General features: G+C 46.6%; 1 protein-coding gene across 3 annotated transcripts in view; it reads right to left on the minus strand.

The window, feature by feature from the left end:
- Nucleotides 1-23,672, minus strand: part of hsph1 (heat shock 105/110 protein 1) — a 128,153-nt gene that overhangs the window by 30,275 nt on the left and 74,206 nt on the right. For 2 of the 3 annotated variants that reach the window (XM_085999312.1, XM_085999314.1), the window contains exons 11-13: nt 21,493-21,695; nt 19,572-19,712; nt 8,293-8,433 (exon numbers count right to left, since the gene is read on the minus strand). In XM_085999312.1, coding sequence (XP_085855438.1) covers nt 8,293-8,433; nt 19,572-19,712; nt 21,493-21,695 — 485 coding nt within the window. The remainder of the gene's footprint in view (nt 1-8,292; nt 8,434-19,571; nt 19,713-21,492; nt 21,696-23,672) is intronic. The other variant, XM_085999313.1, reaches the window with a different exon arrangement.

The following is a 23,672-nucleotide window of genomic DNA, read 5'->3' on the forward strand; positions in this document are numbered from 1 at the left end:
ACAAAGTTAAAAATGATTTGTGAAGGGTAGGTCATGTCTGACTAATCTAGTTGAATTTTTTTTTTTTTTTTTTTTTTTTTTTTTTTGAGGAGGCCACTGACATGGTAGATGGGGGAATATCTATGAATGTTGTCTATATGGACTTTCAGAAGGCATGTGATACATTTCCACATGTGATTATCAAAAATGAAAGTTCATGGTATTGGACCTTGTGATATGGGTTGGTAACTGGTTGGGAGGTAGGAGAGAGTAGAGATAAAGGGAACACTTTCTGATTGATGGGATGTGACAAGTGGTGTACCCCAGGAATCTGTGCTGGCACCTCTGCTTTTCACCACAGAGAGATATATATCCAAGTTTACAGAGGACACTATGTGAAGAGGCACAGTAAGTTCTGAAGGTGGGAGCGGAAAGTTACAAAGGGACAAAGATAAATTAAATGAGTGGGCAAAACTATGGTAGATGGAGTTCAATGTGGGGAATTGTGAGGCTACCTACATTGGATCAGAAAAAGACAAATTGGAATCATTTGTTAATGGTGAGAGACTAGGAGCTGTGGAGGAGCAAAGGGATTTAGATGTCCATGTACATTAAAAGCTAGTGCACAGGTACAAAAAGCAATCAAAAAGGCAAGTGGAATGTTGGCTTTTAGCTCAAGGGGGTTGGAATATAAAAGTGAGGAAGTGATGCTTTAGTTGTACAGAGCCTTGGCCATACCCCATCGCAATATTGCGTTCAGTTTTTGGCACATCACCTCAAGAAAAATATATTGGCCTTGGAATCGGTACAGTGCAGATGCACTAGAATAAGAGAGTTGAATTATGAGGACAGGTTGCATAAACTTGGTTTGTAGTCCCTTCAGTTTAGAAATTTAAAAATGATAAAGGGATTCAATAGGGTAGATACAGAGAAACTATTTCCTCTGGTGGGAAAAATACAAAATAAGGAGGATAATCTGAAAATTAGAGCTAGGCGTGGAATCAGGAAGCACTTTTTCCACAAAGTGAATCATGGAAATTTAGAACTCTCTTCCCCCAAAAGGGTGTGTCATTTGAAATTTTCAAGATTGAGATCGATAGATTTTTATTAGGTACAAGTATCAAGGGTATGGAGAAGAGGTGGGTAAATGGAGTTGAGGTACAGATCAGGCATGACCCAATGGAGTGGCTAAATGGCCTGCTCCTGTTCCAATGCCCACCACACTGCTGGGGAGAATGATGGCTGTCTCCTCATCCCCCACCTCTTCAATACATTGCAGAAGCTGCCCATTCACACCCCAGAACAGCAGTTGTAGCTAGGCTCCTCAGGGCACGAAAGTGGCCAAGAATGTCCTGATATGATTTTGACTCGAGAGAGTGCAGATGAGTCTACAAGTTCTAATGCTAGGCAGACTTCCAGACCTTTATTGCCTGCAGCAAGGCCTCCCTCCAAAACCTCTTGCTTGGCAACTACAAACACACAGTAGTGTAATCCCATTTTTGAAGATTATATATGAATTTTGAACATGGAACAAGAGTTGAAGTCGGTCTGGCCTAGAATTGAGTTTCAAACCTCATCTCTTATCACCAAGACTACATATATTCACCTTCGCAATATCACCTGTCCCCACCACAACTACCATTGAAATGTTGATCCACACTTTTGTCACCTCTGGACTGAATTTCTTCAACTTCTTCCTTACTGGCATCTTATCCTCATCCTTCCATAATGTCCAAATTGTTCAAAATTCCACTACCATGTCATGTACTAGGTCCCCACTTACCCATCAACCCAACACATTGAATTTAAATGTTCTTATTTTCAAATCCCTTCAATGACTAATCCCGCCCTGCCGTTGCACCTCCTTCAGCTTTACATCCTCTTCTGCACAAAGAGGCCTGGCGGTCAGTTGATCGCAGGCTGGGGCCACTAGGTTGGAAATCTCGGGGCTGGGAGCAGCAGTGATCGGGATGGTGCTTCACAGGGAAGTAACAACTTTTTTTTTTTTTTTTTTTGCAGGCGCTCTTTAGGGTTGGATTCCCCAAGTGCAGTTAGCACTGGCTGCCTCAGGGCAAACCAAAGTTGCAGCGAGGACCTGAAGCAGGTGTTATACCCCTTATTTGCATATGCAAACAGCCTAATGCCTACTTCAGGCATGGGTTAAGGACACCTCTTATTTGTCCTTACCCAGTATGGCAGGCAACACATTTCCGGTCAAAAGTGTGCATATGCTTCCTGCCTGTCATTTTGGGGCCTTAGAAGGCGGTGTAGTACCTGAAAAACAGGTGCTACGTGACCCAATTCCTAGGTCCACATTTTTTTTTTTTTTTTTTTTATAAAACGCAAGCTTTCAGTCACCTCTCCTAAATCTCCCACCATGGCTTGGGGTAAGTTCCTCTTAAAATAAATCCCTCTACACCTTGGGATGTTTACATTTAAAAGGTGCTGAATAAAAGATACATTAAAAAAAAAATTCACTAGTGGTTGATTAACAACAACGTGCATTTATGTAGCGCCTTTAACGTAGTAAAACATCCGCGCTTCAAAGGGGTGTTATCAAAAATATTTGACACTGAGCCTCAAGGTGATATTAGGACAGGTGACCAAAAGCTTGATCAAAGAGGTAGGTTTTGTGGTAAACCACTGTTATAGTTATCACTGTATATTGTTCTCACTGTCACATCACTACTCGAGGTCGCCTCTTGTCGCACTGTTATACCTGGGCTGACCACCTCCGACTCCGCCCATTACCTGCCCAGGTATAAAGGTAGCTGACTGGCTAGTATTCCTCCCTGTTGGATCGGATCACCCACGAGGGTGGGCTCTGTTATTTAGCCAATAAAAACCTTCAGTTACGTTCTTAACTCGTCGCCTTTTATTGGACTAATTGATAGGCATATCAATTTTATTGGCTAAATTTTAAAGATGTCTGATAATGCACAGCAACAGCAAGGAGCTCACCCAGCAGCACAGCAACAGCAGCCTCCAGACAACAGGCCACACCAGCCGGCTTGGCTGCAAGCCTTGAAACCACCATACCTGGATCTAAACCCACAGGCACCAAACTCAGCCAACGACTTCAAACACTGGCTGGACTGCTTCGAATCGTACCTGGAGGAAGCCGTCGTCCCTCAGAGATCCAAACTAAGAATCCTGAAAGCCCAAGCGAGCCCGAGAGTATATACACTCATCCAGGACATGACTACGTACGACGACGCCATCAACCTACTGAAACAGCAGTACCGGAGCCCGGTAAACTACATGTACACTAGGCATCTCTTAAGATCTCGCCAGCAACAGCCAGGAGAATCGATAGCTGAATTTTCACGAGCGCTGAGACAACTCGGCAGGAACTGTGACTTTAAAGCGGTGACGGCTACTGCGAACATGGAAGACAATGTCCGCGACGCCTTGGTGAGAGGCCTACGTTCCGACTACACACGGCAAAGACTGCTTGAAGCTAAGGACATAGACCTGGACAAGGCCGAAGCCCTCGCCCTCACCCTAGAGGCCACCCAGCAAGACCAGGAAGCGTTTGCCAGGTACTATTCGCGACCCTGGGACTCGGGCCCGACCCCCACCCCACCACCCTTCACAGCGCTGCCCCCGGGACCTACCTCAGCGTCTGCATCACGGATCCGACCGGGCCCGCTAGCCCCGGTACCGGCCCCGACATCAGGCAACCCCGATCGGGCCGCTGGCTGCTTCTTTTGCGGCCAGGAGAAGCATCCGAGGTCGCGCTGCCCAGCCAAAAACTCGACCTGCAAAACCTGCCTCAAGAAAGGCCACTTCTCCAAGGCCTGCAGAAGCAAATCCTCAGAAGCCAGCAGTGCCTCATGCGAACCCTGGGGGCGGCCATCTTTGTGCGGGGCAGCCGAAGCCTGCAGAGCCTCATGGGAAAACCAGGGGCGGCCATCTTTGTGCGGGGCAGCCGAAGCCTGCAGAGCCTCATGGGAAAACCAGGGGCGGCCATCTTTGTGCGGGGCAGCCGAAGCCTGCAGAGCCTCATGGGAACAGCAGGGGCGGCCATCTTTGTGCGGGGCAAACGATTTAAACAGAGCCTCATGTGAACTACGGGGGCCGCCATCTTCGCCGCCATCTTGTCATGACAACGACGCGCTCATCTACACCCTAGCTTCCGTGACCCTGGATCAAGCCCGCCCGCACCACCTGGCCAGCTCAATGATGGACATCAAAGTCAACGGCCACGCCACGACCTGCCTGTTCGACAGCGGAAGCACGGAGAGCTTCATCCACCCAGACACGGTGAGCCACTACTCCCTCCCCGTCCTGCCAACGCGCAGCCGCATCTCGATGGCATCGAGGTCGCACGCCACAGACATCAGCGGCTACTGTGTCGTGACATTGTCGGTTAAAGGGACAGAGTATAAAAATTTTAAACTCCTCGTACTCCCCCAGCTGTGCGCTGCCGTCATACTAGGGCTGGACTTCCAATCCCACCTCCAAAGTGTAACCCTAGCATACGGTGGACCCCTCCCCCCACTCACAGTCGACAACCAGCGAAAGTTAAACCGCCCACCGCGTAACACCTGCAGCCTATCCACCCTCAAGGTACCGCCACCTTCCCTGTTCGCTAACCTCACCCCCGACTGCAAACCTGTCGCTACTAAGAGCAGGCGGTACAGCGCTGGGGACAGAGCCTTCATTAGCTCTGAGGTGCAGCGACTCCTGAAAGAGGGCATTATTGAGGGGAGCAGCAGCCCCTGGCGTGCCCAGGTGGTGGTAGTCAAGACCGGCGACAAAAATCGCCTGGTTATCGACTACAGCCAGACCATAAACAGATACACCCAGCTGGACGCATACCCCCTCCCCCGCATATCGGACATGGTCAATGAGATTGCACAATACCGCGTATTCTCGACCATCGACCTCAAGTCGGCCTACCACCAACTCCCCATCAGCCCGGAGGACAGCCAGTACACCGCCTTCGAGGCGAATGGCCGCCTCTACCAATTCCTTAGGGTCCCCTTTGGTGTCACCAACGGGGTCTCGGTTTTCCAACGGGAGATGGACCGGATGGTTGACCAGAACGGACTACAGGCCACTTTCCCCTATCTCGATAACGTCACCATCTGCGGCCGCAACCGGCAGGACCATGACGTGAATCTGGAGAAATTCCTCCGTACGGCCCAACGGCTGAACCTCACCTACAATAAGGAGAAATGCGTGTTTAACACAGCGCGCCTTGCCATCCTTGGCTGTGTAGTAGAGAACGGAGTCATCGGCCCCGACCCCGAAAGAATGCGCCCCCTCATGGAGCTACCCCTCCCCCACTGTCCAAAAGCACTTAGGAGAACCCTGGGGCTTTTCGCCTACTATGCCCAATGGGTACCCAATTATGCGGACAAAGCCAGGCCCCTCCTGAAAACCACATCCTTCCCCCTCACGGAAGAGGCGTGCGCGGCCTTCTCCCTCATTAAGGGAGACATAGCCAAGGCCACAATGCACGCAGTGGATGAGTCAATCCCCTTCCAAGTGGAGAGCGATGCATCCGACTTCGCCCTAGCCGCTACCCTTAACCAGGAGGGTAGGCCGGTAGCCTTCTTCTCAAGGACCCTACAGGGCCCCGAGACCCGACACTCGTCGGTCGAGAAGGAAGCCCAGGCAATTGTGGAGGCAGTACGGCGCTGGAGGCACTACTTGGCAGGCAAACGATTTACCCTCCTCACCGACCAACGCTCGGTTGCCTTCATGTTTAATAACAAGCTGAGGGGCAAGATCAAGAACGACAAAATCTTGAGGTGGAGAATCGAGCTTTCCACCTATGATTATGAGATCTTGTACCGGCCCGGTAAACTGAACGACCCCCCTGATGCTCTTTCACGCATTACATGCGCCAGCACGCAAAGTGATAGACTTCAGACCCTCCACAATGACCTCTGCCACCCCGGAGTCACCAGACTCTACCATTTCATTAAGGCCCGCAACCTGCCATACTCCATCGAGGAGGTCAGGACCATGACCAGGAACTGCCAGATCTGTGCTGAGTGCAAACCGCACTTCTATAAGCCGGACAGAGCAAGCCTGATCAAGGCCACCCGCCCCTTCGAGCGTCTGAGCATCGACTTCAAGGGGCCCCTACCGTCATCCGACCGTAATGTGTACTTCCTCAACATCGTTGATGAGTACTCCCGTTTCCCCTTTGCCTTCCCCTGCCCAGACATGACCAGTAACACGGTCATTAAATGCCTGAACAAACTCTTCGCCTTGTTCGGGTTCCCGAACTATATACATAGTGACCGGGGCGCCTCCTTCATGAGCGAGGAACTCCGTCAGTTCCTATTGGAGAGGGGTATTGCAGCAAGCAGGACCACCAGCTACAACCCCCGAGGGAACGGCCAGGTGGAAAGAGAGAACGCGACGGTATGGAAGGCCACCCTCTTAGCCTTAAAGTCTAAGGGCCTCCCAACCTCCCGCTGGCAAGAGGTCCTCCCGATTGCGCTGCACTCCATCCGGTCACTACTTTGCACTGCCATTAACACCACCCCCCATGCTCGAATGTTTGTCTTCCCCAGGAAGTCGACTACGGGAACCACCCTACCAACCTGGCTGACCTCTCCGGGACCCGTCTTGCTGCGAAAGCACGTGAGGGCCCATAAAACGGACCCCCTGGTCGAGAAGGTGAACCTCCTGCACGCCAACCCCCAGTACGCCTATGTGGCTTACCCAGACGGACGGGAGGACACTGTCTCCTTACGAGACCTCGCACCCTCACCCCCCCCTCCCAACCCCGAGTCCAGCCGAGGTAGACGGCATGCCGGAACCCCACGAGCCTTTGCCGACTACGCAGACACCAGCTTTAACACCGGATAATGTAACACCGCCGCTGCGACGATCGGAGAGGCTAACGAAGCCTCCGGACAGACTGACATACCAGAGCTGGTAATACACTTCACCCCGCCGGACTCTAATCTAAACAAGGGGTGAATGTGGTAAACCACTGTTATAGTTATCACTGTATATTGTTCTCACTGTTCTCACTGTCACATCACTACTCGAGGTCGCCTCTTGTCGCACTGTTATACCTGGGCTGACCACCTCCGACTCCGCCCATTACCTGCCCAGGTATAAAGGTAGCTGACTGGCTAGTATTCCTCCCTGTTGGATCGGATCACCCACGAGGGTGGGCTCTGTTATTTAGCCAATAAAAACCTTCAGTTACGTTCTTAACTCGTCGCCTTTTATTGGACTAATTGATAGGCATATCAGGTTTTAAGGAGCATCTTAAAAGGAGAGAGAGATAGTGATGTTTAGGGAGGAGATTTCAGAGCTTAGGGCCTAGGCAGCTGAAGGCATGACCATCAATGGTGGAGCAATGAAAATCAGGGATGCACAAGAGGCCAGAATTGGGGAGTGCAAAGATCTTGGAGGGGTCTAGGACTGGAGGAGATTACAGAGATAGGGAAGAGCAATGCCATGGGGAGGTTTGAAAACAAGGATGAAAATTTTAAAATTGATGCATAAATGGACCAGGAGCCAATGTAGGTCAGCGAGCACAGGGTGATTGGTAAACAGGACTTGGTGCGAGTTAGGATACAGCAGCAGAGTTTTGGATGAGCTCAAGTTTACAGAGGGCAAGGTGGGAGGCCAGCCGGGAGAGCACTGGAATAGTCGAGTCTAGAGGTAATAGATGTATGGGTGAGGGTTTCAGCAGCAAATGAGCTGAGGCAGGGGAGGAGACGGTGACGTTACGGAGGTGGAAGTAGGTGGTCTTGTTGATGGGAGAGAATATGGGGTCAGAAGCCTAGCTCAGGGTCAAGTAGGATGTCAAGTCTGCGAACGTCTGGTTCAACCTCAGGCAGTGGCCAGAGAGAGGGATGGAGTAGATGACTAGAGAATGGAGTTTGTGACAGGACCGAAGACAATGGCTTCAGTCTTCCCAATATTTAATTGGAGGGAATTTCTGCTCATCGGATAAGCAGCATGACAAATCAGAGGCAATGGAGGGGTGGTGGTGAGGTAGAGCTGGGTTTTGTCAGCATACACGTGGCACCCGATGCATTTTCAGATGATGTCGCCGAGGGGCAGCATGTAGATGAGAAATAGGACGAGTCCAAGGATAGATCCTTGGGGGCTCCAGAGGTATCCTTGCAGGTGATTCTCTAGCTATGACTGGATAGGTAGGAATGGAACCAGGCAAGGGCAGTCCCACCCAGCTGGACATTGTATCTTTGAGAAGAGATTCCATTATCTTTCCTACCATCAACATTAAGCTAATTGGTCTATAGTTCCCTGGACTTGTTCCTTTAGCTCAAGAGACAAAAGATAAGGTGTTTCCCATATTCTACTCACCTCTTTTTCAAAATACACCTTAAGTAGATCCTTCCCAAGCTGCCACTCCAGTTTAGCTTCAATAGGAAGATTAATACTCTTCAACTTAATTTTTGTTTTTTTAGGATCAGAAGGCTGATCTGTTTTCTTTTCACTATTGGACTGCAGGGTAGAAAAACAAAACAAATTAAATGCAATATGATATATAGAAAATATTTTTGTATACAAGCTTCATATACTTTTGTCTCTTCCTTCTCCAGGCACCCCCCCACCAAAAAAACCTTGCTAGGAGCTCTTGCCATTCAAGGTAGTTTAACAATTTATCTACCTAAAGCAATCTGGCCATTAATTTACCTTTCAGATTGGTGTTAACATTCTGGAAGGTGGCCTCTTCTAAAGGTCACTTTTGATATGGGCTGTACACGGAGGCAGGAGAATAAACATTGACGAATTTGGTAGACAATCAAACATTCTCAATTAATGTCCATGTAAAAATAGGTGCATAAAGTATTACATAATTTGTTTGGAGACCCTGAATGGACATCAATAACAATAGCAATTAATATGTTGGGATATATTCAGTTAATGGCAATTCTGCCTTTTGAGTCACAAGGCTAAGGGTTCAAACTGCATGTCAGTACTTGAGCACATAATCTAGGCTAACACTTCAGGTGGGCAGCACGGTGGCAGTGGTTAGCACTGTTGCCTCACAGCGCCAGGGACCCGGGTTCGAATCCGGCCTCGGGTGACTGTCTGTGTGGAGTTTGCACATTCTCCCTGTGTTTGCGTGGGTTTCCTCCGGGTGCTTCGGTTTCCTCCCACAGTCCAAAGATGTGCGGGTTAGGTTGATTGGCTATGATAAAAATTGACCCTTAGTGTTAGGGGGATTAAATAAGTGGGGTTATGTGTTGGTGTACGGGTTACGGGGATCGGGTGGGATATGTCGGTGCAGGCTCGATGGGCCGAAATGGCCTCTATCTGCACTGTGGGGTTTCTGTGATTCTGTGACAGTACTGAGGGAGTGCTACATTAGTGGTGATGCCAGCTTTGCCATATGCTATATCCTGTGGCACTATTCAAAAAAGAGAGCAAGGAATTATCCTGGTGTTCTGTTCATCCCTCCACCAAACAGAGTAACTGCTAGTTATCTCATTTGTTCTGTGGGGCCTTGCTCTGCACAAACTGGCTGCCGCATTTGTCTACAAAAAACTGATTACACTTCAAAAGTAACCTGAAATCATAGAATAATACAGAAGGAAGCCATTCAGCCCATCGAGTCTGCACTGGCTCTTTCGAATAACAGCCCAGTTAGTCCCACTCCCCCACATCCCTGCATTTTTTCTCCTTCAAGTATTTATCCAATTCCCTTTTGAAGGCTACTATTGAATCTATATCCACCACCTTATCAACCAGTGATTTCCAAATCCTAACCACTCGTTGCATAAAAAAGCTTTACCTTCTGTCGTCTGTTTGCCAATCACCTTAAATCTGTGCCCTCTGGTTATCGACCCTTCAGCCACTAGAAACAGTTCCTCTTTATTTAGTCTTTCTAAACCCTTCATAATTTTAAGCACTGCTATCAAATCTCCTCTTAGCCATCTCTGCTTGAAGGAGAACCACCTCAGCTTTTCCAATCTATCCACGTAACTGTAATCCCTCATCCCTGGAATGATTCTAGTAAATCTCTTCTGTACCCTTTAATGTCCTTCCTAAAGTGTGGTGCTGAGAATTGGCCACAATACTCCAGCTGGGGCCAAACTAGTCTTTCATATAGGTTTAACATAATTTTCTAGCTTTTGTACTCTATGGGCTGAATTTTAAAGGGGAAATGGGAGTGGGGGGGGGGGGGGGGGGGGCGGGTGGGTCCAGAGCAATTGGGGAAAGCCGGGAGAACGGGTTTCCCGCAGGCCCTGCTGAATTTAACGGCAAGGCCTGACTTGCAAGGGAAACCCCGGTTTCCCACCAGCAGCCAGACAGTTTGTGAGGCTGGCTGGCTGCGGGCAGGTAGCCCTGCGGCACTAGACCGCAGAGGAGGGAGGGAAGGATCGCGAGGGGGCAAGGAGGCAGCCAGAGGAGCTCGGGGGGGTGGAAGATGATCATGGGGCGGCCGGAGTATGGTTGGGGGGGGGGGGGGGGGGGGGGGGGGGCGGGGGTAGGAGAAGAGTCGTCGGAAAAAGATTGGGTGCCGGGGCAGGTCTGGGACCAGCACGTGACCAGGGAGAGGGGTGGGGAAGTCAGTCGAGTGAAGATCGGCAGCCAGAGCAGTGGGTTGTGTGAAGATCGGGTGCAGGCGGAGCGGGTGGGGTGGTGGTGAGGAGTAGGCAGACGACAGACATCGGAGGGCCAGAGGAGCATGGGTGGGGGGTAGGGACACTGAATTCAGGAGATAAATGTAAAGGCACTTACCTCCTGGATCCAGCAGTCTTCGCCTTGCATTGGCTGACAGGTTTCATGAGGCATGCAAAACCTGACCAGTTAAGTTAAATTCAAAACGGACGTTAAAGCAGGAGGTTTCCAGCCTCATTATAGTATTTAAATAGACAACCCGCCTCCTGGCTGCCCACCCCATCTCGCCTGTTAAAACTGGAAATGGGTGGGTTGGAGGCGGGTTCAGGCCAGGATTCAGATTCTTTTGGGGGGGGGGGGGGGGGGGGGGAATTTTAACTTTTAAAAAAAAGAGTGGGCTTGGAGCGTGGGAGTAGTTAAAATTGTTAAAGATCGGATTCCCGACCTGAACCCGCCCACTTCCGGTTTTAATGGAGGCAGGACAGGTGACCAACCTGCTCCCAGGGGGTGGGACATAATTTAAATATTATAAGGCTGGAAGCCTCTTTAACTTCCATTCTGTTTTTAACTGCATATGGATGGGTATTACACAATTCGGGTAACCCAGCAGTTACAACCAGGCGGTAAGTGCCTTTATACTTGCCTCCTGGATCCAGCGTCCCTACCTAACCCACCCCCTGATCACCACCCCCTAGCAACAATTTTCCAGTGGCTGGCCATGTTCTTCTCTCTTTCCTCCCCACCCCCCCGATCCTCCAGTGGCTGGCCACAATCTTCCTTTCACCCCTCATCATCCAGCCCTGATCCTCTGCCCGATCCCCTCCCCAATCCATTTAATGGTCCGGCCCCCACGCGAACCCTCCCTCCCCTTTGTGTGGCTGCAGGCCTACCCACCTGCAGCCAGCCAGCCTCTCAATCTGGCTGGCTTCTGGTGGGAAACAGAGGCCTCGCAAGCAAATCAGGCCCTGCCGTTAAAGTCAGCGGGGCCTGCGGGAAACCCAGCCTCTCGGGTTTCCCGACCGCCTCAGAGCCTCCGCGCCCCCAACCTGCCTTCCTCCTTAAAATTCCGGCCTTTAACTTCCCGCACGCCCCCAACCCACCTGTTTTTTTAGGTTAAAATTCCCCCCATGCCTCTATTTATAAAGCCCATTATCCCATATGCTTTATTAACCTGTCCTGCCACCTTCAAAGATTTGTGCACAAACACCCCAGGTCTCTCTTCTTGCACCCCCTTTAAAATTGCATAATTTAACATGTACTGTCTCTCCCCATTCGTCCTACCAAAAATGTATCATCGCACTTTTCTACATTGAATTTCATCTGCCATGTGTCCACTCATTTCAACAGCCTGTCTAAATCCTCTTGAAGTCTAAGAACAGAAGAAATAGGAGCAGGAGTAGGCCATATGGCCCCTCGGGCCTGCTCCGCCATTCAATAGGATCATGGCTGCTCTGAATCTAGACTCACGTCCACTTCCCTGCCCTCTCCCCGTAACCCCTAATTCACTTATCTGCTAAGAAAATGTCTATCTCCATTTTAAATTTATTTAATGTTGCAGCTTCCACAGCTCTCTGGGGTAGCAAATTCCATTGATTTACTACCCTCTGAGTGAAGAAGTTTCTCCTCATCTCAGTTTTGAAAGGGCAGCCCCTTATTCTAAGATTATGCCCCCTAGTTCTAATCTCACCCATCAGTGGAAACATCCTCACCGCATCCACCCGATCAAGCCCCCTCACAATCTTATATGTTTCGATAAGATCGCCTCTCATTCTTCTGAACTCCAATGAGTAGAGTCCCAACCTATTTAACCTTTCCTCATATATCAACCCCCTCATCTCTGGAATCAACCAAGTGAACCTTCTCTGAACTGCCTCGAGAGCAAGTATATCTTTTCTTAAATATGGAAACCAAAACTGCACGCAGTATTCCAGGTGTGGCCTCACCAATACCCTGTTTAACTGCAGCAAGACTTCCCTGTTTTTATACTCAATCCCCCTTGCAATAAAAGCCAAGATTCCATTGGCCTTCCTGATCACCTGCTGCACCTGCATACTAACTTTTTGTGTTTCATGCACCAGGACCCCCAGATCCCTTTGTGCTGTAGCACTTTGCAGTTTCTCTCCATTTAGATAATAACTTGCTTTGATGTTTTCTGCCAAAGTGCATAACCTCACACTTTCCAACATTATACTGCATCTGCCAAATCTCTGCCCACTCACTTAGCCTGTCTATGTCCTTTTGCAGGTTTTTTATGTCCTCCTCACTCACTGCTTTCCCTCCCATCTTTGTATCGTCAGCAAACTTAGATATGTTGCACTCGGTCCTTCCTCCAAATTGTTATAGATTGTAAAGAGTTGGGGTCCCAGCACTGACCCCTGCGGAACATCACTAGTTACCGATTGCCAGCCCGAGAAGGAACCATTTATCCCAACTCTTTGTTTTCTGTTAGATAGCCAATCTTCCACCCATGCCAGTATATTACCCCCAATCCCGTGATTTTTTAATCTTGATCAGTAATCTTGTGTGTGGAACCTTGTCAAATGCCTTTTGGAAGTCCAAATACACTACAGCCACTGGTTCCCCTTTATCCACCCTGTATGTTACATCCTCAAAGAATTCAAGCAAATTTGTCAAACATGACTTCCCCTTCCTAAAACCATGCTGACTCTGTCCTATTAAATTATGTTTATCCAAATTCTCGGTTACTGTTTCCTTAATAATGGACTCCAATATTTTGCCAACCACAGACGTTAGGCTAACTGGTCTATAGTTTCCAGCTTTTTGTCTACTTCCCTTCTTAAATAAGGGTGTTACATTAGCAGTTTTCCAATCTGCCGGGACCTTTCCTGAGTCCAGGGAGTTCTGGAAAATAATCACCAATGCATCCACAATCCCTACCGCCACTTCTGTCAAGACCCTAGGATGTAGGCCATCAGGTCTGGGGGATTTATCCGCCTTAAGTCCCATTATTTTACTGAGTACCATCTCCTTAGTGATTTTAATCGTCTTTCGCTCCCCCCCCCCCCATTGCCCCGTTTGTCCAGTGTTGGGATATTTTTAGTGTCCTCTACTGTAAAGACTGATACAAAATATTTGTTCAGCGTCTTTGCCATCTCCATGTTCCCCACCACTAGTTTCCCGGTCCCATCCTCTAAGGGACCAACGTTCACTTTAGCCACCCTTTTTCTTTTTATATAGCTGTACAAACTCTTGCTATCTGTTTTTATATTTTTTGCTAGTTTACTTTCATAATCTATCTTCCTTTCTTAATTAATCTTTTAGTTATTGTTTGCTGGCTTTTAAATGCTTCCCAATCTTCTATCCTCCCACTAGATTTGGCTAATTTATATGCCCTTGTTTTCAGTCGAATACTATCCTTTATTACTTTACTAAGCCACGGATGGCTATCTTTTCTTTTACTCCCCTTTTTCCTCAGTGGAATATATTTATCTTGAAAGATGTGAAATATCTCCTTGAATGTAGACCACTGCTCTTGTACTGTCTTACACTTTAATCTGTTTTCCCAGTCCACTTTAGTCAATTCTACTCTCATACCTTCATAGTCTCCTTTATTTAAGCTTAGTACGCTGGTTACATAAGAAATAGGAGCAGGAGTAGACCAATCGGCCCCTCGAACCTGCTCCGCCATTCAATAAGATCATGGCTGATCTGATCCTAACCGCCAATCTACTATCACAGAACCATCTCCTGAATCTAACAGAATTAGACACACGAAATAGGAGCAGGATCAGGCTACACGGCCCCTGGGCCTGCTCCGCTACCCATAGGGCCATGTCCGATCCAAACCTAGACTCATGTCCAAATTCCTGCCCGCTCCCCGTAACCCTTAATTCCCTTTACTTCTAGGAAACTGTCTATTTCTGTTTTAAATTTATGTAATGATGTAGCTTCTACAGCTTTTTGGGGCAGCATATTCCATGGACCGACCACCCCTCTGAGTGAAGTAGTTCCTCCTCATCTCAGTTTTGAAAGAGCAGCCCCTTATTCTAAGACTATGCCCCCTAGTTCTAGTTTCACCCATCATCGGGAACATCCTCCCCGCATCCACCCGATCCAACCCCTTCACAATCTTATATCTTTCAATAAGATCGCCTCTCATTCTTCTGAACTCCAATGAGTAGAGTCCCAATCTACTCAACCTCTCCTCATATGTCCATCCCCTCATCCCCGGGATTAACCGAGTGCACCTTCTTTGTACTGACTCGAGAGCAAGTATGTATTTTCTTAAGTATGGACACCAAAACTGTGTGCAGTATTCCAGGTGCGGTCTCACCAATACCTTGTACAACTGAAGCAATACCTCCCTATTTTTATATTCTATCCCCCTAGCAATGAAAGCCAACATTCCATTGGCCTTCTTAATCACTTGCTGCACCTGCATACTAACCTTTTGAGTTACGTGCACCAGGACCCCCAGATCCCTTTGTACTTCAGTACTTTCCAGTTTCTTGCCATTAAGATAATAACTTGCTCTACGATTTTTCCTGCCAAAGTGCATAACCTCACACTTTCCAGTATTGTATTCCATCTGCCAAATCTCTGCCCACTTACTTAGCCTGTCTATGTCCCCTTGCAGGTTTTTTATGTCCTCCTCACTCACTACTTTCCCTCCCATCTTAGTATCATCTGCAAACTTTGATATGTTATACTCGGTCCCCTCCTCCAAATCGTTAATATAGATTGTAAAGAGTTGGGGACCCAGCACTGACCCCTGCGGAACACCACTAGTTACTGATTGCCAGTCTGAGAATGAACCATTTATCCCAACTCTCTGCCTTCTGTTAGATAGCCAATCCTCTATCCATGCCAGAATATTACCCCCAATCCTGTGATTTTTTATCTTAAGCAATAATCTTGTGTGGCACCTTGTCAAATGCCTTTTGGAAGTCTAAATACACTATGTCCACTGGTTCCCCTTTATCCACCCTATATGTTACTTCCTCAAAGAACTCCAGCAAATTTGTCAAACATGACTTCCCCTTCATAAAACCATGCTGACTTTATCCTATTAAATTATGATTATCCAAATGTCCTGTTACTGTCTCCTTAATGGACTCCAATATTTTACCTACCACAGATGTTAGGCTAACCGGTCTATAGTTTCCAGCCTTCTGTCTACTGCCCTTTTTAAATAAGGGTGTTACATTAGCAGTTTTCCAGTCTGCCGGGACCTTTGCTGAGTCCAGGGAGTTTTGGAAAATTATTACCAATGCATCCACAATCCCTACCGCCACTTCCCTCAAGACCCTAGGACGTAAGCCATCAGGTCCAGGTGATTTATCCGCCTTGAGTCCCATTATTTTACCGAGTACCACTTCCTTAGTGATTTTGATCGTGTTTAGCTCCTCCCCCCCCTATAGCCCCCGGTTTGTCCAGTGTTGGGATATTCTTAGTGTCCTCTACTGTAAAGACTGATACAAAATATTCATTGTGTTTTTGCCATCTCCATATTTCCCACCATTAATTTCCCAGTCTCATCCTCTAAGGGACCAACATTTACTTTAGCCACCCTTTTTCTTTTTATATAACTATAAAAACTCTTACTATCTGTTTTTATATTTTTTGCTAATTTACTTTCATAATCTATCTTCCCTTTCTTAATCAATCTTTTCGTTATTTTTCGCTGTCTTTTAAAGTTTTCCCAATCCTCTATCCTCCCACTAGATTTGGCTACCTTATATGCCCTTGTTTTTAGTCGAATACTATCCTTAATTTCTTTACTTAGCCACGGATGGCTGTCTTTTCTTTTACACCCTTTTCTTCTCAGTGGAATATATATTTTTTGGAAGTTGTAAAATAACTCCTTAAATGTACATCACTGATCATGTATCATCTTACCCTTTAATCTATTTTCCCAATCCACTCTACTCAATTCCACTCTCATACCTTCATAGTCTCCTTTATTCAAGCTTAGCACGCTTGTTTGAGATCCAACTCTCACCCTCTAATTGAATTTGGAATTCAACCATGTTATGGTCACTCATTCCAAGGGGATCCTTTACTAGGACATTTTTTATTAATCCTGTCTCATTACACAGGACCAGATCTAAGATTGCCTGCCCCCTGGTTGGTTCAGTTACATACTGCTCAAGGAACCTGTCCCTAATACACTCTATGAACTCATCCTCAAGGCAGCCATGCCCAATTTGATTAGTCCAGTCAATATGAAAGTTAAAATCCCCCATGATTATAGCTGTTCCCTTATTACAAGCCCCAACTATTTCCTGATTTATACTCCGACCAACATAGTTGCAACTGTTCGGAGGCCTATAGACTACGCCCACGAGTGACTTTTTCCCCTTCTTATTCCTTATCTCCACCCAAACGATTTCACTATCCTGATCCTTTGACCCAATATCATTTCTGACTATTGCAGTGATTCCATCCTTGATTAACATAGCAACCCCACCTCCCTTTCCTTCCTGTCTGTCTGTCCTTCCTAATTGTCAAATACCCTTGTGTGTTTAGTTCCCAGTCACCAGATCATACCCATGTGTAGTTATTTGCACCATCAACTCGTCAATTTTGTTACGAATGCTGCGTGCATTCAGATAAAGAACTTTCAAATATGTTTTCTGACAATTTATTCCTGCTTTTACTACTTTACCTTTATCATTATACATTCTGTCCCTTCCTGACACGCTCTGGTTTTTAATTCCCCCACTGCTACCTTGCTCTATTGCCTTCTCCGCTGTCATTTTTATTTTTCGCTCTCTTAAAACCTCCCCCCCACTAATTAGTTTAAAGCCCTCTCTACAGCCCTAGTTATTCGATTCGCCAGGATTCTAGTCCCAGCACTGGCCAAGTGAAGTCCGTCCCAACGGAACAGCTCTCTCCTGTCCCAGTACTGATGCCAGTGTCCCAGGAAGCAAAACCCATTTCTCCCACACCAGTCTTTGAGCCACGCATTTAACTCTCTAATTTTATTTACCCTCGCCAAATTTGCACGTGGCTCAGGTAGTAATCCAGAGATTATTACCCTTGTGGTTCTGCTTTTTAATTTGGCCCCTAGCTGCTCAAACTCACTCAGCAGAACCTCCTTCCTTGTCCTATCTATGTCGTTGGTACCAACATGGACCATGACAACCGGATCCTCCCCCTCCAAGTTTCTCTCCAGCCCGGAGGAGATGTCCTTAACCCTGGCACCGGGCAGGCAACACAGCCTTCGGGACTCTCGCTCTCGGCTGCAAAGAACTCTATCTATCCCCTGCCACTACAACATTTCTTTTAACTCCCCCCACTTGAATGGCCCCCCCACTCCACGGTGCTGTGGCCAGGTTGCTCATCCTCCCCGCAGTCCCTGTTCCCATCCTCACAGGGAGTAAGAGCCTCAAACCTGTTGGACAAGAGCAAGGGCTGCGGCTCCTCCAACACTACCTCCTGGATCCCCGTACCTGCCTCACTTCTAGTCACACCATCCTGACCCTGGCCACGGACTACATCTGAATTAATAATCTAATTGGTGTGACTACCTCCTGATACACAGAGTCCAGGTAACTCTCCCCCTCCCTGATGTGTCTCAGTGTTTGAAGCTCGGACTCCAGCTCTTCAACACGGAGCTGGAATTCCTCGAGCAGCCAACACTTACTGCAAATGTGATCACCGTGAGCATCAATGGTGTCCACCAGCTCCCACATATTGCAGCAACACATCACCTGATCTCCCATTCTATTACTATCTTCCTCACTGCTTATTACATTTCCAAGTTTCGTGTCATCTGCAAATTTCAAAATTGTGCCCTGTACCCACCAAGTCCAAGTCATTAATGTATATCAAAAACAGTAGTGGTCCTAGTACTGAACCTTGTGGAACTCCACTGTATACCTCCCTCCAGTCTGAAAAATGGCCATTCACCACAACGCTCGGTTTTCTATCCCTTAGCCAATTTTGTATCCATGCTGCTACTACCCATTTTATCCCTGGAGCTTCAATTTAGCTAACAAGCCTAATATGTGGTACTTTGTCAAACATCTTTTGAAAGTCCATATATACATCAACTGCATTGAATCAAGTTAGTTAGTCAAACACGATTTGCCCTTAACAAATCTGTGCTGGATCTCCTTTATTAGTTCAAGTAGCTGTTAATTTTCTCCCGGATTATTGTTTCTGAAAGCTTCCCCAGCACTGACGTTAAATTGACTGGCCTGTAATTCACCCTTTTTTGAACAAGGGTGTAACATTTGCAATCCTCCAGTCCTCTAGCACCACCCATGTATCGAAGGAGGATCAGAAGATTGTGGCCAGCACCAGCAATTTCTACCCTTACCTAGGATGCATCCCATCTGTACCAGGTGACTTAACCACTAAGTACTGCCAGCCTTTCTAGTACCTGCTCTATTTTTATCTCATCCAGTATCCTGGCAACCTCCTAGTTTACCATAGCTTTGGCAAAGTGCTCTTCCTTGGTAAACACCGATGCAAAGTACTAATTTAGCACCTCAGCTATGCTTGCTGCCTCCACCAATAGATCTCCATTTTGGTCCCTAATCGGCCCCACCACTCCTCTGACAACCCTTTTACTGTTACTATGCCTCTTGAAGACCTTTGGATTCCCTTTACTTTAGTCGCAGGCTTGAAGTGTTTGGGAACTTCCGTAAGACAAGACACTTATATAAATGCAAGTTCTTTCTTAATAGCCAGAAGAGATGAATAAATCAATAGAGATGCCAGGACTTTGTAATGCAATGGTCAGACTACATTTGGGAGTATTGTGTTTAATTTGTGTCATCATTCTTCACTTATATGCATAGTGAATGCATGAAAGAGCAACAAGAATGATCCCAAATATAGAGGAAGCGACCTGTGATGGAAGATTAGAAGTCCTACAGCCTAGAGAAGGTTAAGAGGAAACCACATGGAGGCATATAAAAGTACTAAATACTATAGATAAGGTGAGCCTAAACTATTACTTCATTTGAACGGTTCCAATGATATGAATGTAATTGTGTTCTGTAATGAAGTTTATTAAAAAAAGTGTAATATGGATAATTTACTTTGCAGTTAGTTTCACCATTTCCAGCTTTATTTTCTTCTTGTTCGGTTTCAGAGGAAGAGGGAGATTGTGGCGACTCTTGATCATCTAATTGTACTTTGGGCTGAACTTCAGTCTCACCACTGTCTATCTGAATCTTGTTCTGAATTGAAGTGAAACACAAAAAGGTGTAGACTGATCTAAGCCAAACTATATCAATTGATAAGAATTTTAACTGCTCTTATTTAGGACATACTTAAAAAAAAACGTTCAGACGGCAACAATTATAGCTCAGCCCTCGTTGCCTGAGGGGCAGTAAGAGTCAGCCACATAGTGTGGAACTGGAGTCATGTATGGGGATGGTGTTGATAAGACAAGAGTTTTTATGATAAACCAGCAGATTTCTTGGCCCAAATTTATTGAATTCAATTTCATAACTTGCCATGACTTGAACTCAACCTCTGGGGTGCTAGTCCAGTACCATACCATTTATACTACCAAACCCTTCTGACAATTCAAATTGTAATATGCAAATCAGACCTTGAGTCAAGTATCAAAGTTGTGAGCACAGGAAGTTAACTTTATCTGTGGCTCTCCATACGTAGGAAGCTACGGTTTTGGAAAGGGTCACAAAAGGTAGACTTAGAAAGCTACTGCGGTGTTTTGGAAATAAAAATCAAGGTGGGATGTCTAGGGGTCATGAACAAATATCCACAATTTCACCTTATTCATTGGTTCTACTGTCTGCCGTAGAGGTGCTCAGCTTCGTCAAAGTATGCAAAAAAGCTATATAGCTAGGATCACAAACTTTAATAGCCTTGTACGTATGATATCAGGGGTGAGAAATTCAGTATCGCCCCATTTGGGTCGCAATTATCGGCCAGGCACAAAAATTAGCGCCTGGCGCTAATTGTCGCCTCCGACTGCAAACTTGGCTTTTATCGCCCCTGGAGGAGATTGGAGCGCTAAATCAGGCGCTACACACCTGTCTTAAGGCGCAAAGGCTGAGGAGCGAGGTGCTACCTCAGAGCACTGGCAAAGCTCATGTGATGTCAGTCAGCAATGGAACACAGACACACTAACGCCAGACAGTTCTTAAAGGGGAGGGTTGATCTTGCTCTCCATCCAAACCCTGCTCATTGCAGCCTTGAATCTCAGCCTGGAGAGACCTGTACATCAAATCTGCTGGAAAGAACAATGGAGAGGCCCAGGGAAAGAGCTCAAGAGTGCAGCCCCCACAGTCTCTTCTAAATCGATACAAGGAAGAGCAAATCAAAATGAACCTGCAAAGTGCTGCTCAGTATCCAAATCTCCTTCACAGAGCGTTGAATCTCTCCAGAAATCAATCTCAATGCGTGGTGCAAAAATGTCACCAACAAAAAAAGGCAGGAAGCGGTTGCCTTTAAATGGCGCTCCCCTAGTCCCTTCCTGACTGTAAAACGCACCCCTCAACCGGTCGTTGCTAGCGGCAGGCGGTAAAGCATGGGGCGCCACTCAATATCTGGTCCGGGGCACTACTGGGGCGTTGCACACTCGACTGGCGTCATGATCTGCCGGCGCAGGAGATCGTGGCAGTAGTGTTTAGCGCTGCCACAAAATGTCCAGTTAATTTCCTGAGCGGCGCAAACATCGCCGCACACAGGCGCTAGTTGCTTTGCGACCCATTAGCGCCCTCTTAAGGCGCTAACGGGGGGTGCAAATCAACTGAATTTTTCCCCCCCAGGTTTCTTATAAAAATTGCAAAACCATTTCTAAAATTGGAAATGTATCCCAATTTTCATGTCAACAAACACTACCTTAATTTGATAGATTTTAGAACAAAGTAAGCTCATCAGCATTAAGTGATTAAGATATTTGCATAGGAGCAATATGGTGCGTGGACATTACAGTGAATAGCTTAATCAGAATATTTAATGCCCAGCGCATCATTCTAAGGGACCTACCTCATCAATGTTCTCAACTGTGTCAGGCGTACAGGGACCCAACTCTGTTTCCATTGTAGCTTCATTCTCTTCAACTTTCACCTTCTCAGTCATAGATGCAGTTGAAACACTGAAGATCCCATGGGTGTTGACACATACTTTTACCTTTACTTTGGACTTTTCACCATCTGCTTGAGGTAAAACATCCTGGACGATAAACTTCCCTACAACCAAAAGTGGTTTAAAATGAATAGGAAAAGATAGAAAATTCTGTGCATCAAAATAAAGTACATCAGTTGTGAAAAGTTTCATGCACCTTGGGGTAGAGATTCCGCTTTGGGTGCAATCGGCAAAATGGGCGCAAATTGCGCCCAAACTCGCACCCATTTTAAAGTGTTTTTTTCCCCTCGAGTTTCTGCTTGCACTCATTTGCATTTCACCGAACACAAAATCTGCCATGAACCATTGCAATCGGGCAGCGTTTTAAAACGTAATTTTAAGAAAACAAAAATTTTGGTTTAAAAAATATTTCTTGATATATTTAAGAGCGGTATAATTAACACAGTTGAAAATGGGTTTATCACAAAAAATAAGCAGTCATTCACAAGTAATTTGATTTTAAATTACTGAAAAGGACTTAAAAATATATACAGAACCATTTCCTAGTTATATTGGTGTACATGGTCAGTTTTAGTAAATTAAAAAAAAATTGGCCCAGAAATTAGGATCGGGGGCTTGCCGCGTGTGCAAGCCCCCGATGTGCACTTACCCAGCGCGCCGACAGCTGAAGCCTGGGACTGCTTGGAATTCCTGTCACTGGCCCGGTTCAGCTGTCGGCGCGCTGTGCTTGCCTTATCCAGCGGCGTAGTTAGTGCGATGTGCCGGCTGGGATCAGGTGAGCGCTGGGGAACTTCATTCATGAGTTTGAAAGTAAGAACTGTCAAACTCATGAAAACTACAGGCGCCCAAAACAGTACTTAAACTTTAAATAAAATTTTAAAAAACATCCCACTAATTAAATTAACTATAAATAACTTTAAAAATCAATTTTAAACAATTAATCAAATTTTTGAAAAAAATAATTTAAGAAATTGGGTCTAAAAATAAACTTACCTTACTGTAAAGTCCTTATAAAAACAATAAAGCTGTGGAAAAAATGTTATAATTTTAAATAATAGACCACTTACCTTAAAGAATCAAGTCCTTACGCCTCCATTTCACATTTGTAAAAAGTTCAGGCACTTACACACGGGCAAACCTGTCAAAAAGGAAGTTCTGCGCGCACGCGTTGGACCTCTGAACCCCTTGGAGGAAATGTCGGTTTCCCGCGCATGTGCTGTGCATGCTGAAATCCGGCACTTCCAACGGGCCCACGTGCGAGTACCCCGTCCGTACTCATGCGTTGGGACCGGAATTACTGGCCCATTATATTCAAAATCTTTTAAAACATTCCTATTAGCTTCCTTGCACTCAGCAGCGCAAGGACACTAATAGGAATGTTTTAGGACATGAATAGGAATGTTTTAAGAGCTGAAGTTTGTGTCAGTTTCAATGATTTCCGAGATTTCACTGATTGCCAGCTCTGTGTGGGCCGGGGTGGGGGGGACACAGCGCAGCCTGTTTCGGAGCCGTCATTGACAGACTGCAACTTTGGGATTACTGCATGCGCCAAATCCCGAAACTGCAGTCAGTTTCTTAGGCGGAATGATGGCAAACGCTGCCAGTTTGTCGTCATCCCGACTGCAAATTCCAGGCCAATATTCATTCCATCAGTCTGAACTGGATTTGAGCCCAGGTCTCAAGCTCTGCTCCTGATCCGAAAGTATCTGGGGTCAAGGGAAAGTCACTGATATTCAATTATCACTAGCAGGCAATTGCAGCATTATGGATGCATCTTGGGCACCCTTTAGAAGAGGGCAGGAAATGCAGCACCAGCTGCTAGTGCTACTGCCCAAGAATTTTCTTGCCCTACCCCATCAGTCCCTTTGTAAGGGGAAGGGGGAGGGAAAGGATATCTAACAACTAGAGCTGGCTGTTTACGTTGGCGCTGGACTCAGCTGGATCCCTAGGTGGACCTAGGGTTGCCAACTCTGGTTGGACATATTCCTGGAGGTTTAATCACATGACCAAGGACCACCTTGTTGAAGGCAATGATGTAGTTAAATTCCTGTGAATTCAAATCAGAGGCAATCAGCGTCCTG

This window comes from Somniosus microcephalus, chromosome 10 (genome assembly GCF_052327205.1).
Source record: "Somniosus microcephalus isolate GS21.2 chromosome 10, FLI_Smic_1.0, whole genome shotgun sequence".
Classification (NCBI taxonomy): Eukaryota; Metazoa; Chordata; class Chondrichthyes; order Squaliformes; family Somniosidae; genus Somniosus; species Somniosus microcephalus.